Below are 16,309 nucleotides of genomic sequence, written 5' to 3'. Positions count from 1 at the left end.
TGGAGATCATATCCCCCCTTATGTATTAAACATGGAGATCATATCCCCCCTTATGTATTAAACATGGAGATCATATCCCCCCTTATGTATTATACATGGAGATCATATCCCCCCCTTATGTATTATACATGGAGATCATATCCCCCCTTATGTATTATACATGGAGATCATATCCCCCCTTATGTATTATACATGGAGATCATATCCCCCCTTATGTATTATACATGGAGATCATATCCCCCCCCTTATGTATTATACATGGAGATCATATCCCCCCCTTATGTATTATACATGGAGATCATATCCCCCCCTTATGTATTATACATGGAGATCATATCCCCCCCTTATGTATTATACATGGAGATCATATCCCCCCCTTATGTATTAAACATGGAGATCATATCCCCCCTTATGTATTAAACATGGAGATCATATCCCCCCTTATGTATTAAACATGGAGATCATATCCCCCCTTATGTATTATACATGGAGATCATATCCCCCCCTTATGTATTATACATGGAGATCATATCCCCCCTTATGTATTATACATGGAGATCATATCCCCCCCTTATGTATTATACATGGAGATCATATCCCCCCCTTATGTATTATACATGGAGATCATATCCCCCCCTTATGTATTATACATGGAGATCATATCCCCCCTTATGTATTATACATGGAGATCATATCCCCCCTTATGTATTATACATGGAGATCATATCCCCCCTTATGTATTATACATGGAGATCATATCCCCCCTTATGTATTATACATGGAGATCATATCCCCCCCTTATGTATTAAACATGGAGATCATATCCCCCCTTATGTATTAAACATGGAGATCATATCCCCCCTTATGTATTAAACATGGAGATCATATCCCCCCTTATGTATTATACATGGAGATCATATCCCCCCTTATGTATTATACATGGAGATCATATCCCCCCTTAATCTCCTCTTCTCAGTAGAGAATACATTCAGTTCCTCTAATCTCTCCTCATAGCTGATCTCCTCCATGCCTCGTATCAGTTTAGTTGCCCTTCTCTATACTTTCTCCAGTTCCCCAATGTTCTTTTTGTGAATTGGAGTCCAAAACTGAACTGCATATTCCAGATGAGGTCTTACTAATGATTTGTACCGGGGGGGGGGGGGATGATATCTCTCTCTCTGGAGTCTATACCTCTCCTAATACAAGAGAGGATTTTGTTCGCTTTAGAACCCGCAGCTTGGCATTGCTGCCATTATTAAGCTTGTGATCTACCAGAACCCCCAGATCCTTCTCCACCATTGAACCATCTCCTCAGATCCTTCACCATTGAACCCCCCCCCCAGATCCTTCTCCACCATTGAACCCCCCCTCCCCCCCCGATCCTTCTCCACCTTTGACCCCCCAGTTGTACCCCCCCAGTATGTATGATGCATATTCTTAGCCCCCAAGCACACAACTTTACATGTATCACCATTAGCCCTCATTGGCCCCATAGTCCCCCAATTACACAGAGCATTGAGGTCGGATGTAAGTTGGAGACATCCTGTAGGGACGATATTCCCGGCACAGCTTGGAGTCATCTGCAAACACTGAAATGGGATTTATAATGTCAGACCCCATATATCGATTATAAATATATTAAAAAGTAAGGGTCCCAACACTGAACCCTGGGGTCCCCCACTGATGACACTGAACCGTGGGGGTACATAGATCGCAGGTTGCTTTTCATAGAAGCAGCAGTCCCTGCCAGACGTCTGAACAAGCCCGTATAAGACACGCCCACGCGGAGCTGAATTCCGGGACACAGGTTTACCTGAGAGCAGAGCTGAGATTTCTCTCTGGCGGATAAAACCCGTCTCCAGAGAAAGCAGAAATCCTCCCCATGTAGTTGTCCTGCCCCCGCACTGCGAGGGTTAAAGTGTTAGTAAATACCAGCTATATTCTTTAAATTGTTCTCTTCCCCGACTTATCCTGCATACCCTGTATGAAAAAGATCTGATTTCCTACCTTTTTATTAGTTTGGTCATGTGATCCAGCAGCTACAGATTCCCTGTGTCAGAGCGGCTGCTGCAGGGGAGAGGAGGGAGTGTCTGACAACAGCTTTGAATTTCTGGAGTTGTGATGTCACCCAATTGCTCCTATAGCCCATCTGTTGTCACAGCTCGTTCCTCTCCCCTGCAGCAGCTGCTCTGACACCTTCTATCCCCCATCTATCTTGCCTACCCAGCATCCCTATGTGAGAGTGGCTGCTGCAGGGGAGAGGAGGGAGTGTATGACCATAGCTGTGAATTCACGCAGTTGTGATGTCACCCAGTGGCTCTTATAGCCCATCTGTTGTCCCCACTCATTCCTCTCCTCTGCAGCAGCTGCTCTCAGACCTACCCCCCCCCCCCATCTATCTTGCCTACCTAGCTTCCCTGTGTCAGAGCGGCTGCTGCAGGGGAGAGGAGGGAGTGTCTGGCAACAGCTTTGAATTCCTGGAGTTGTGATGTCACCTAGCAGCTCCTATAGCCCATCTGTTGTCCCCGCTCATTCCTCTCCCCTGCAGCAGCTGCTCTCACACCTACCCCCCCCCCCCCCATCTATCTTGCCTACCTAGCTTCCCTGTGTCAGAGCTGCTGCTGCAGGGGAGAGGAGGGAGTGTCTGGCGACAGCTTTGAATTCCTGGAGTTGTGATGTCACCTAGCAGCTCCTATAGCCCATCTGTTGTCCCCGCTCATTCCTCTCCCCTGCAGCAGCCGCTTTGACACCATCTATCCCCCATCTGTCTTGCCTACCCAGCTTCCCTGTGTGAGATTGGCTGCTACAGGGGAGAGGAGGTAGTGTATGACCATAGCTGTGAATTCCCGGAGTCGGGCTACAGGAGCCCAGAAATCGGTGAGGCTGCGACCAAGTCAGAACCGCACCGTTATGACCGCTCTAATTGCAGACAATAGGGTGCTACTTGGCATGCGATTTGCAAGTCGCAGGGCATGCAAATTGCATGCCAAGTCGCACCCAGTGCCATCGGGGTGTCAAAAATGGTTCTGCAGCAAATCGCACGTGTTAAGACAATGATATTCACATTCATTAGATGTGATTTCTGGTGCGATTTCAATTCACAAATCGCGTCGGTATGACCGAGCACTAACGTGCGACTTGCTGCAGTGCCATTTCTAAAGTAGTTCTTGCATTACCCTCCATTCACATCACACCCGACTTTGATCAACTTACAGTGAAGTCGCATGATTTCAAAGTCGGGGACCCGCCGATTTCACGTGCGATTTGCAATACATCTGATACAGATGTCTATGCAAATCGCACAAAAAGTAGCGCATGGACTCCTTTTGAAATCGGTGCGACTCCGACCAAGTAGGAACCGCACCGATACGACAGCTCCAATTGCAGACACTAGGCTGCGACTTGGCATGCGATTTGCAAGTCGCAGGGCATGCAAATCACATTGAGTGTGAACCGGTCGCACCTCTGCAATTTAAAATCATGCGATTTGTGTGCAGTTTCAGCGCGATTTAAGGTGCGGCTTCTAAAGACTTGATTGCGACTTGTGAAGATTTTCGATGATCGCTTGCCATTTGCAGTGCGATTTCCAAGATATTCTATGTATGTGAAATCGCAAAATTGCAGAAATATTACGGCAGAACTACTTTAGAAATGGTGCTGCAGCAAATCGCACGTTAAGACACCGACATTCACATTCATTAGGCGCGATGTCAGTTCGCAAATCGAGCCGTGTGACCGAGCACTGACGTGCGATTTGCTGCAGCACGCTTTTTATAGTAGTTCTTGTATTACCCTCCGTTCACATCAAACCCGACTTTGAAATTGTGCGACTTACAGTGAAGTCGAGGGACATGCCGATTTCAGGTGCGATTTGCAAGATATCTGACAGAGATGTCTATGCAAATCGCACCAAAAGTAGCGCATGGACTACCTTTTGAAATCAGTGCCGCTCTGACCAAGTCGGAACCGCGCCGATACGACCGCTCCAATTGTGAACAATAGGGTGCGACTTGGCATGCGATTTGCAAGTCGCAGAGCATGATAATTGCATGCCAGGTCGCATCCAGTGTGAACCAGGGCTTAGTCACCGGTCACATTGCTGCGATTTGTGCGCCATTTCAGCGCGATTTCTGAAGACGTTATTGCGACTCGTGAAGATTTTCAATGATCACTTGCAATTTGCAGCGCGATTTCCATTCTATTCTATGTCTGTGAAATCGCAACAAAATTGCAGAAAGTCACGCAAGAACTACCATAGAAATTGCGCTGCAGCAAATCGCACGTGTTCAGACCCCGACATTCACATTCGTTAGATGCGATTTCAGGTGCGATTCCAATTCCCAAATCGCACCGGCATGACTGAAAACTAGCGCGTGATTTGCTGCGGCGCGGTTTTTAAAGTAGTTCCTGCATTACTTTTTCTGCAGTTTAGTTGCGATTTCGCAAACATAGAATATAATGCAAATGGAACGAAACCGTTGAAAATCTTCGCAGGTAGCGATGAAGTCTTCGGAAATCGCAGGTTTTATATCGCAGCGGTGTGACCGGCGACTTGTTGGCGAACTGAACAAGCTGAGGTCAGAAGCGGCTCGATTTCACCCTCCAATTTTAGTAAATCAGCCCCACCGTGTCTGTGTTTTGGGGGGGGGGGGGCGCTCGCCCACATTCCTGTCCAGTCGGGGCGAGCGAGGAGCGTGTTCTGTAGAATGCAGAGACGGGTCCTCCCTTACGTTCGATCTCTGTACATCCTCGCAGACGCCGTCTTCGCGTCTCATGATTGGGCTGCGCAGACATTCGCAGAATTTGCATTCCTCCCGTTGGCACCCCGCAGCGTTGGCGTGCCTGACGGCGCTTTCATTTCCTGCACGCGGCTCGTCGCAGGTATGTCGCACGGCGGATGATTTGTATTTTTAGTCTCCCTCCAGCTTGTCACGTCGGGAATGTTTGCTCTGTTGACTAGTTGTTGGTCTGGTAATTAGAGACGTGTCTGTCCTCCTCCTCCGCCGCCGCCGCTGACAGCAACGTTCCCGCCGCTGACAACCCAGGCTGTGCCGCGCGTGAGATCTGTCACTCGCTCCGACGCTAATGTGACTTGTCACGGCGAGCGCCAGCACCGCGCCTCCTACAGAACGCTCAGCCAGGCAATCTCCCTGCATGTCTAGGGGTGGAATATTTTATATATATATCTGCGCATGAGGGGCGCTCAAGTCAAACCGCCGGGGCTTTGGAGTTTATATCATAAAAGAACAAATTACAAGGAGCGGAAGCTGCATTTATTTTTTGACATCCTCCCCTGCTACATTTATATACGTATCCCAGCGTGGAACAAATGCCTGGAAAGCTTCATAGAAAGGATTGTCAGCCGGAACCATCCTGGGACAGCCGGCTTCCCTCCCTCCTCGTTGGGTTCACCGTTCCCACAGAAAGATTTGTCTGTTGTGCGATTTCATGACAGGTGATGTCTCCATCAATGCATCTAGGATCAGGTGTTCTTGTACAGGTGTACCGGCTCCTCCCCTTCCGTCTTGTACAGGTGTACCGGCTCCTCCCCTTCCGTCTTGTACAGGTGTACCGGCTCCTCCCCTTCCATCTTGCACAGGTGTACCGGCTCCTCCCATCAGTCTTGCACAGGCGGGCCGGCTCCTCCCCGCCGGTGTTGCACAGGCGGGCCGGCTCCTCCCCGCCGGTGTTGCACAGGCGGGCCGGCCGGAAGGGGGGGGTAAGCGTCCGGACCGGAAGGGGGGGGTAAGCGTCCGGACCGGAAGGGGGGGGTAAGCGTCCGGATCGGAAGGGGGGGGTAAGCGCCTGGACCGGAAGGGGGGGGTAAGCGCCTGGACCGGAAGGGGGGGGTAAGCGCCCGGACCGGAAGGGGGGGGGGTAAGCGCCCGGACCGGAAGGGGGGGGGGTAAGCGCCCGGACCGGAAGGGGGGGGGGTAAGCGCCCGGACCGGAAGGGGGGGGTAAGCGCCCGGACCGGAAGGGGGGGTAAGCGCCCGGACCGGAAGGGGGGGTAAGCGCCCGGACTGGAAGTGGTTAAGTCATGTGTACTGTAAAAAAAAAAGTAAAATCGCGGCAAGAACGCAAAGGCGGTTTTTGCCGCTTTTTTTTCTTTGGATTGGTGTGATATCGGCCAATCTCGCTCTTCTAGACAAATGAAAGCCATTAGCAGTGTCTCCTTTCATGTTTCTATTGGCAGTGAGGGCGCTGCGTGGGCGGTGTTGTAGATTAGAGGAGACGCGTGGCGCCCCCTGACACCCCAGGAAGGCCCGGCCACGCCCCAACGCTGTCATGGCTGATGTGTGCCGGGACCACGAGATCAGATCTGTGAGGAGGAATAATGAATGAAGTCGGACATCAGATCAATGGCGGCTGTTTGTAGCTCCAGGAAGCCGTCACTGAGGGCGTTCTGTATTTATGTGAATATGGATCCGTGCGCTGGAAAGGTCTCCGCCGCGCACCGCCGGGAGGGGAACCTTTACACGCCGCGCACCGCCGGGAGGGGAACCTTTACACGCCGCGCACCGCCGGGAGGGGAACCTTTACACGCCGCGTACCGCCGGGAGGGGAACCTTTACACGCCGCGCACCGCCGGGAGGGGAACCTTTACACGCCGCGCACCGCCGGGAGGGGAACGTTTACACGCCGCGTACCGCCGGGAGGGGAACGTTTACACGCCGCGTGCCGCCGGGAGGGGAACGTTTACACGCCGCGTGCCGCCGGGAGGGGAACGTTTACACGCCGCGTGCCGCCGGGAGGGGAACGTTTACACGCCGCGTGCCGCCGGGAGGGGAACGTTTACACGCCGCGTGCCGCCGGGAGGGGAACGTTTACACGCCGCGTGCCGCCGGGAGGGGAACGTTTACACGCCGCGCGCCGCCGGGAGGGGAACGTTTACACGCCGCGCGCCGCCGGGAGGGGAACGTTTACACGCCGCGCGCCGCCGGGAGGGGACCGTTTACACGCCGCGCGCCGCCGGGAGGGGACCGTTTACACGCCGCGCGCCGCCGGGAGGGGACCGTTTACACGCCGCGCGCCGCCGGGAGGGGAACGTGTACACGCCGCGCGCCGCCGGGAGGGGAACGTTTACACGCCGCGCACCGCCGGGAGGGGAACGTGTACACGCCGCGCACCGCCGGGAGGGGAACGTTTACACGCCGCGTACCGCCGGGAGGGGAACCTTTACACGCCGCGTACCGCCGGGAGGGGAACCTTTACACGCCGCGTACCGCCGGGAGGGGAACCTTTACACGGAAAAGAGAATCTCGCTTCATGCCGTGTCTTGGTTTTGTGGTCGCCATAATCAGACCTCTGGGGGGGGAGGGAGGGGGGGGGGTTGGGGGTCTTTTTAAAGGTTGCTTCTTAAAGGCATAAAATACGTTCCGTTGTTCCCCTCCCCCTCCATCTATCAGCATGCAGTTACAAATTTTCAATCGATTTCAGTTTCAAAACATACTTTGAGGCATCCACACTGGGCCTGTCTGCAGCTTTTCGCTCCCAGTTTGGTGAGAGGGGCCCACAGGCTCCTGGAAACATCACAGTGTTGTGCCCCAGAAGAGCGTTCTATGGAAGAACACATCCCTGGCATCCCTTTAGACTTGCGTCTCCACACTTTTCTGGATGAGGGCACCGTTTTATATTTTACAAATATTTAGGGGCCAGTAAAATCCCCATCGGAGTCCCCCCTTGCATTTGGAGCCCCCATCGGGGTCCCCCTTGCATTTGGAGCCCCCATCGGGGTCCCCCTTGCATTTGGAGCCCCCATCGGGGTCCCCCCTTGCATTTGGAGCCCCCATCGGGGGTCCCCCCTTGCATTTGGAGCCCCCATCTGAGTCCCTATTAAAACTGGAGCCTCCATATGGGTCCTCCTTACATTTGGAGCCCCCATTTGAGTCCCCCTTACATTTGGAGCCCCCATTTGAGTCCCCCTTACATTTGGAGCACCCATTGGGGTTCCCCCTTACATTTGGATCCCCCTTTGGGGTTCCCCCTTACATCTGGAGCCCCCGTCGGGGTCCGCTTCGCATCTGGAGCCCCCGTCGGGGTCCGCCTTGCATCTGGAGCCCCCGTCGGGGCCCCCTGTTGGGGTTCTGCTACATTGGGGGGGCCCCATTGGGTTTTGCTACATCTGTGGGGGCCCCATCGGGTTCTTCCCCTTGCATTTCGGGGGCCCGCCCCTTATATTAAGTGCAGACCTTATTCCTCACTCACTGCACTTTGAGGATACACCACTGACCCTAGTTGTGCACCGGATAAAATCTTGTAGTGGGCAGAATGTGGCCCTCAGGCCGTAGTCAGGAGACCCCAGCATTGGATGTTTGTTTCTCTCTGCTGACCATGGGGAGCTGCAGACTTTAGCTATGCAATCTAGTGATCAGTTGCTTGATTTGCGATTGATCAGCAGATTGCACAGCTAAAATCTGCACAAACCAGGGAATATGCACGTCCTAAAGGCTTTGTACAATTTCAAATGTTATACTCACCTGCTCTGTGCAGTGGTATTGCACAGAGCATCAACAAACCACCTCTTATGGAGTCCCCTGCCCCTGTGACCCCATAGCAAACGGTTTGCTATGGGGGGAGAAACACCTGCAGGCTCCCAATGCCCAGACCACCCGCTCCCTCCTCACAGGATTTGACTGACAGTAAGAGCCAATGGGTTCCACTGCTGCCTCTGTGCCTTTGAGGGGAGAGAGCAGCAGGCACAGTGCTGGATCGAAAGCGGAGCAAGGTAAGTATTTAGGGGGGCTGGGGGGAGCTGATACTGGGGGATTTCAATGCCAAAAATCCTTCTGCCTTTACAACCATTGTATCTTGGTATTGGTGTAGTTGTATTCGCTGTGTTTTTCGTGTGCCTTATCTGGTTATGATGGGCTCACTTGTTGTGGCTACCGTTTTTATAGCATCCTGGCTGATCGATTCCACTATGTCCATGCATTCATTCAACTAGCTTGTCCCTATTTGCCCAAAGGGCAAGACAGCGTCCTGTTCCGGGGCGTGCAGCATCCAATCCATGCTTCACCCATCCGCACCACAAATGTGATGAAAGATGCCATGGTAATAACGTGTTGATTGCTCTGTTTGTGCCTGTGTCAGAGCTAATTACTCTTTGGTTCTCACCTGCACCAGTGCTAGGCCGAGACACCCAGAGATTGTGGGAGATGTAGTTTCTTCACAGGCAGTGTCAGTTCTCACACTACAGACAGACGTCATGCTGTAAACTGTGCAGTACCATGCCGCTTGCTCATGTTTGAACAGAAACTGCTGACACAGGAATATGAAGATTTATTCTGTACGACATTACATCAGGGGTGCCAGTAACGTTTTGGGTTGGGTTGGTTGTTGGGTTTGATTTTTTTTTTTTTTGGGGGTTGGGTTTTGTTTTGGGTTGGCTTTTGTTTTGGGTTGGCTTTTGTTTTGGGTTGGCTTTTGTTTTGGGTTGGCTTTTGTTTTGGGTTGGCTTTTGTTTTGGGTTGGCTTTTGTTTTGGGTTGGCTTTTGTTTTGGGTTGGCTTTTGTTTTGGAGTGGCTTTTGTTTTGGAGTGGCTTTTGTTTTGGAGTGGCTTTTGTTTTGGAGTGGCTTTTGTTTTGGAGTGGCTTTTGTTTTGGAGTGGCTTTTGTTTTGGAGTGGCTTTTGTTTTGGAGTGGCTTTTGTTTTGGGTTGGGCTTGTGTGGGGTTGGGCGTTGGGTTGGTTTTGGGTTGGGTTGGGTTTGTTTTGGGTTGGGTTGGCTTTTGTGTTGGGTTGGCTTTTGTGTTGGGTTGGCTTTTGTGTTGGGTTGGCTTTTGTGTTGGGTTGGGTTGGGTTTTGTTTTGGGTTGGGTTGTGTTTTTGGGGTTGGGTTTTGTTTTTGGGGTTGGGTTGGGTTGTGTTTTTGGGGTGGGTTGGCTTTTGTTTTGGGTTGGCTTTTGTTTTGGGTTGGCTTTTGTTTTGGGTTGGCTTTTGGGTTGGGTTGGCTTTTGGGTTGGGTTGGCTTTTGGGTTGGGTTGGCTTTTGTGTTGGGTTGGGTTGGCTTTTGGGTTGGGTTGGCTTTTGGGTTGGGTTGGCTTTTGTGTTGGGTTGGCTTTTGTGTTGGGTTGGGTTTTGTTTTGGGTTGGGTTGGGTTTTTGGGGTTGGGTTGGGTTTTGTTTTTGGGGTTGGGTTGGGTTGTGTTTTTGGGGTGGGTTGGCTTTTGTTTTGGGTTGGGTTGGCTTTTGTTTTGGGTTGGGTTGGCTTTTGTTTTGGGTTGGGTTGGCTTTTGTTGTTGGGTTGGGTTGTGTTTTTGGGGTTGGGTTGGGTTTTGTTTTGGGGTGGGTTGGGTTTTGTTTTGGGGTGGGTGTGTTTTTGGGGTTGGTTTTGTTTTGGGTTGGCTTTTGTTTTTGGGGTTGGGTTGGGTTTTGTTTTGGGGTGGGTTGGGTTTTGTTTTGGGGTTGGGTTGGGTTGTGTTTTGCTTTGAGGTTGGGTTTTGTTTTTGGTTTGTTTTTGGTTTTGTGCTTTTGGCTTTATATTTTTGGGGGTAGTGCTGACCCGTGTTGTGTCCCTACGACATTACATCAGGGGTGCCAGTAACGTGTTCTTTCATATAAACAAAAATGTTGCGATTGCTGTGATTTGGTCATCACGGCATTCATTGTACAGAGCCGTTCTGATCAGCTCTGTGCACCGTGTCTGTGAACCAAGCTGTCCGATGACACTCCATCCGTTATCGGGTGCGCTGGCCTCCCAGGGCCTTTTATAAATTGCACTCCAGAAATACACATGGAGGGTACTCAGAGATGAGTTTGTATCCTTCTTCTTGAATAGTCTGTTGGCATTATCCTTTTATTTCTTCTATTACAAATTCTGTATGAAAATGTTCATTATGGTGACGGGACTTGGCGTGTTGACTCTCTCCTGTCCCTGCAGGCCTGCGTGTGACCGTGCTGCTGACCTTGGTGTTCATGGTGCTCGGAGGCGGTCTGCGATGTGTGCCCGTGTCGGACTTGTCACTCAGGAGAAGGTGAGATTGTGCGATTTTTATTATTTTTTTTATTTCCTAATAGTGATTTGTAACATAAAGTGGTTGTAAACCTCTGAAATGAAAAAAAAATGAACAAAGCATATTCTTATATAGTGTGTAGCTGCCTCAATCCAAAGCACTGAGTGTTATTACTGTCTGCTGTCTGCTTCCTCTGCTACCTGAGCCAATTCTGGCAGTCTATATGAACACCAAGGGTCCTGGGAGATCCCGCCCCCCCTTCCACAGCACACAGAAGGTGATTGACAGCCTCCTTCTTCCTCTATCTGCATGAGTCATTTCTGACAAGTTATGCCGACGCTCTTGAATCCTGGGAGATGCCCCCCCCCCCCCCACGACCACCACCCCCATAGTACCCAGAAGGAGATTTAACAGCCTCAGCTGTGCATGATCCCATATGTGACTTTGCAAATGTGGGGTGCCATTCCCTACACTCAGGTCTCAGATTACACTCAGCTCTGTGGTGTGTGATATCAAATCTCCGCCCCCTGCCTTGCGGAGCTAAGGAATGCCATGTAAATGTGTGCTTTAGGAGGCTGTAGAGTAGAGAAGACGGCAGGAGGATTTGTTTCATCTCTGTGTATCACCTGAGGCCGGTCACTGCACTGGGGATATGGAGGGTCTACAACCAACTAGGAAGGTGTTGCCAAGAGTAGTTCTTTTTTTTAATGCATGGGCAAAGCAACAGGTTCTCTTTAATAGCTCCCTCCCCAACCGCCTATACAAAGTGGTATCAAAAAGTTTCAAGATTAGTTTAACACGCCAACGGAAGGCAGTACAAGGCTGCACGCACAGTCACAGGGAGCACCGACCAAAGCAATATCCTGGATAATGTCTACATATTAGGACAGTTTCAGGGATCAAGAATGAGTGCCCCCTATCATCATATGTGTTGGGCTGCGCTTGGTGGTCCCAATGTATAGGTGAGGCATTGTTCCATGAGGCATAGGAGTTCGGTTCACGCCTGTGCGATGAAAGCAGTTAGAACATGCACTGTTATTTTTATTGGGTTTTGGGTTTGGTGTTGGGTGGGGTTGGGTTTGGTGGTGGGTTGGGTTTTTGGTTGGGGGTTGGTTTTAGGTTGGGTTGGGTTTGGTGTTGGGGTTGGGTTGGGTTTAGTGTTGGGTTGGGTTTAGTGTTGGGTTGGGTTTGGAGGTGGGGTTGGGTTTGGTGTTGGGTTGGGTTTGGTGTTGGGTTGGGTTTGGTGTTGGGTTGGGTTTGGTGTTGGGTTGGGTGATGGGTTTTGTTGGGTTTAGGGTTGGGTTGGGTTTGGTGGTGCAGTTGGTTTGGGGTTGGGTTGGGTTTAGGGTTGGGTTGGGTTGGGTTTAGAGTTGGGTTGGGTTTGGTGGTGAGGTTGGTTTTAGGTTAGGGTTGGGTTTGGTGTTGGGTTTAGTGTTGGGGTGGGTTTTTGGCTTGTTTCTGGTTTTGTTATGTTTTTTATATTTTTGGGGGGTTCTGCTGACCCGTGTTGTGTCCAGTCACAGTGGGGGGGGGGGGGGGTTGCACACCAAAAAACCTGGCAACGTATATTAACCATTGCAAAACTGACAAGACGCAAACTGCATTGGTGTGAACCAGGCCTGAAATGCATTTAAAACGCATCAAAAACGCACACGTGATGTGTTTAGTGGTTTTGATCTGCCCTGCAACAAGTTGGCCGACAAAATCATTCAAAAGCACAAAGCGCAGCAAAAGCACACGTGTTGCATTTTGAGTCACGTGACCTGTGAAAAACGCACCCTAATTGTAAGAATTGCCGCTAAAATTGGGTCTTCCTATGCTTTCCTACGCAGCCCCCATCCAAAGGTGTCCCCAACCCAAGAATAGATATAGGAAGAAAAACTCCATTTATTAAACTGGTATATAAACACTCACATTATACCATAGCCATACCGGCGATATCGCATACCATAAGGTATGAGCATCCTATCCTTTGCCCACTTCTGGGTCTCGTCTTGCGTGATGGCGTCACCTCCACTAGTTCCGCTTGACGCGTTTCGTCACATGAGATGTCATCAGGGGGAGTGGCATATTTTTGTATACGTTTTTTTGGGGTTGGTATCCTAATCCTTCGCACTCGCTGCTGTTTTCAGTTTTGATTTTTGCACCCAAGCCTGGAGTTCCTTTTTCTTTTTTTTTCCTTCTATGTTTACAAACACTCAGACTCACAATCTGGCTGTTTCTTCTACCTGAAAAGCAGGGAGAAAAATCAGCCAGATCTGTGAGTAAAAGCAGCACATATTACACTTGTTAGGCACACAGCTAACCCCTTAATGTTAACCCCTTCCCAGCCGTTGTCAGTAGTACATTATACAATATTATTGCTGTATTGGTGCCACTAGTATATCGGAGTCAGTGTCGGTTAGCGCCAGATTGCCCACCACACTATCACAATCAAACTATAAGTCACAGACACCGCTCCATGTATATGTTGGTCGCTGGTGAACGATCCCTGACTGCATTATGTGATCGCTCTTTCTTCTGCTGGCGACGTTCACACCACACTCAAACGCGCGAATTGATCAGGGGCTATTTTTAGCTGCTCACATCGATGCGCCGCGTTCCTGACCGGCGGATATCGATTACTATTGTTTCCTTTGCATTGACTGCAGCTGCCTGGCTGAGAAGACAGAATGCGGGCTGGATGGAGCAATCCGACTAAACGAGGAATCCATCTCTCATTTACAGTGGAAGTAAAACCTTCCGTATCCCCAGTAGGTGATACATAGACACTAAACAAATCCTCCTACATACGTTGTACCGGTTTATCTGGAGCACTCTCTTCTCTACATCCATTCAAAGTTCAGGCTTTATACAGCTTGTCTGAAAGTTCAGAAAAAAGGGGGCAGTGAGCTGAAATTACACCCTGCAGAGCACAGTGAGGAGAGTTCTAAGAGCTGATTGGAGGGAAGTGACACCCCCCTCCCCTTCACACAGGAACAGAGCTGAGGCTGTCAATCACAGGCTGTGTACACTATAGAGGGATATACTTTGTTCTTATTTTATATCTGAGGTTTTTATAGCCACTTTAACCCTTTCGCTGCCCAGTCCGTTTGGACCTGACAACGGGACTTTACACACAATCCAGATTGTCAGATGGAAGCAGTCGGGTGGCTTCGCTGCTGCCCCATTCTTGCACAGCCCCTGGTAATGGGACACCACCTCCCAACAACTCCCCCCCCCTTTCTTGTCACTCGGAAAGCAACGTGCGTGTGATGTCACTTCCGGGGGTCACCGCTGTCACTCTCCCCGGCAAGATAAGCTGGGGAGACCCTGCATGTCTCATTAAAGAGAACCTGTCACCTAAAAATCACGTGCTGGAAAAAAAAAAGTTGAAAAAATTTTTTTTTAGTTTTGTTTGCAAAAAACATATACTGTACACCCAAGCACATAACATCCCCCACCCCCACATATGTGCACATACCATCATAAACGCACACTTTGGCGCTCCTACGCCTAGTGAAGGCAATAATTTTAGCACCTCCATAACACAAAACTGATGACCTAACGGGGGGTTTTGAAGCGTCGCCTTCAGAAAATATGGGGTATGAATAGGGATGCACCGAAATTCCGGTGACCAAAACGTTTCGCCTGAAAACACCCCTTTAGGCCGTTGGCAAAATGGGAAAAAAACACCGATACAGGTGCCGAAAAAACCTCGCCGCTGCCGCCACCGGCCGCCGTTCGGTAGTTCCAAGCACACTTCAAGTCCCAGCTTTTTTTTTTTTTTTTTTTTAAAAGCACTAGATAAATGTTCGTTTTTTTTTTTGTTTGTTTTTTTTTTATCCAATGCTTTACATTGCAGAGGAGAGATGTGGGGGTCAATACACCTCTCTCCATAAAGAGGACCTGTCACTAATTATTTTTATCACAAGGGATACATGCATTTCTTGTGATAAGAATACAAGTGATTAAACTTTTTTTTTTTTTAAAGGGACAGTGCAAAAAAAAGTTTAACGCGCGTGAATGCGGGGTCCGGGGAGAGCAGATATAGTGAATGCGGGGTCCGGGGAGAGCAGATATAGTGAATGCAGGGTCCGGGGAGAGCAGATATAGTGAATGCGGGGTCCGGGGAGAGCAGATATAGTGAATGCGGGGTCCGGGGAGAGCAGATATAGTGAATGCGGGGTCCGGGGAGAGCGGATATAGTGAATGCGGGGTCCGGGGAGAGCGGATATAGTGAATGCGGGGTCCGGGGAGAGCAGATATAGTAAATGCGGGGTCCAGGAATAGCGGATATAGTGAATGCGGGGTCCGGGGAGAGCGGATATAGTGAATGCGGGGTCCGGGGAGAGCAGATATAGTGAATGCGGGGTCCGGGGAGAGCAGATATAGTAAATGCGGGGTCCAGGAATAGCGGATATAGTGAATGCGGGGTCCGGGGAGAGCGGATATAGTGAATGCGGGGTCCAGGAATAGCGGATATAGTGAATGTGGGGTCCGGGGAGAGAGGATATAGTGAATGCGGGGTCCGGGGAGAGCGGATACAGTGAATGCGGGGTCCGGGGAGAGCAGATATAGTGAATGCGGGGTCCGGGGAGAGCAGATATAGTAAATGCGGGGTCCAGGAATAGCGGATATAGTGAATGTGGGGTCCGGGGAGAGCGGATATAGTGAATGCGGGGTCCAGGAATAGCGGATATAGTGAATGCGGGGTCCGGAGAGAGGGGATATAGTGAATGCGGGGTCCGGAGAGAGGGGATATAGTGAATGCGGGGTGTGGGGAGAGCGGATATAGTGAATGCGGGTCCGGGGGGAGCGGATATAGTGAATGCGGGGTCCGGGGAGAGCGGATATAGTGAATGCGGGGTCCGGGGAGAGCGGATATAGTGAATGCGGGGTCCGGGGAGAGCGGATATAGTGAATGCGGGGTGTGGGGAGAGCGGATATAGTGAATGCGGGTCCGGGGGGAGCGGATATAGTGAATGCGGGGTCCGGGGAGAGCGGATATAGTGAATGCGGGGTCCGGGGAGAGCGGATATAGTGAATGTGGGGTCCGGGGAGAGCGGATATAGTGACTTCGATAGAAGTCAGACTGGCTGCTGGTTTCTGTTGAACCGGCCGATACCGCCTAATATTCGACCCGTGTGCGTGACTTAAGCGTGTAATGGGTGGAGAAGGGGTAGTATATTTGTGTACATTGGGGGTTTATATAGGGGCATATCTGGTTCCACTGAACGGAAGATATGGGGTACAGGGTATGATATATCAGAGTATACAAGGACTTACAGGTTAAGAAAAATGGGGGAGGGGTATATGGGGGAGATTTGGGGTACAGGGAGGGATATATCAGAGTATACGAGGAGTTGCTGGTTAAGAG

General features: G+C 50.6%; 1 protein-coding gene across 1 annotated transcript in view; it reads left to right on the top strand.

Annotated features, from left to right (window-relative positions):
- SLC49A4 (solute carrier family 49 member 4) overlaps positions 1 to 16,309 on the top strand; it is an 84,471-nt gene that overhangs the window by 11,333 nt on the left and 56,829 nt on the right. Inside the window, exon 2 of the mRNA XM_089655607.1 lies at positions 10,878 to 10,971. Within this exon, the coding sequence (XP_089511733.1) occupies positions 10,878 to 10,971 (94 nt within the window). The remainder of the gene's footprint in view (positions 1 to 10,877; positions 10,972 to 16,309) is intronic.

The sequence above is a fragment of the Staurois parvus genome, unplaced genomic scaffold (genome assembly GCF_062004578.1).
Source record: "Staurois parvus isolate SC_StPar_1 unplaced genomic scaffold, SC_StPar_1.0 ptg000855l, whole genome shotgun sequence".
In the NCBI taxonomy this organism is placed as follows: domain Eukaryota; kingdom Metazoa; phylum Chordata; class Amphibia; order Anura; family Ranidae; genus Staurois; species Staurois parvus.
This window is presented reverse-complemented; position numbering and strand designations above follow the sequence as displayed.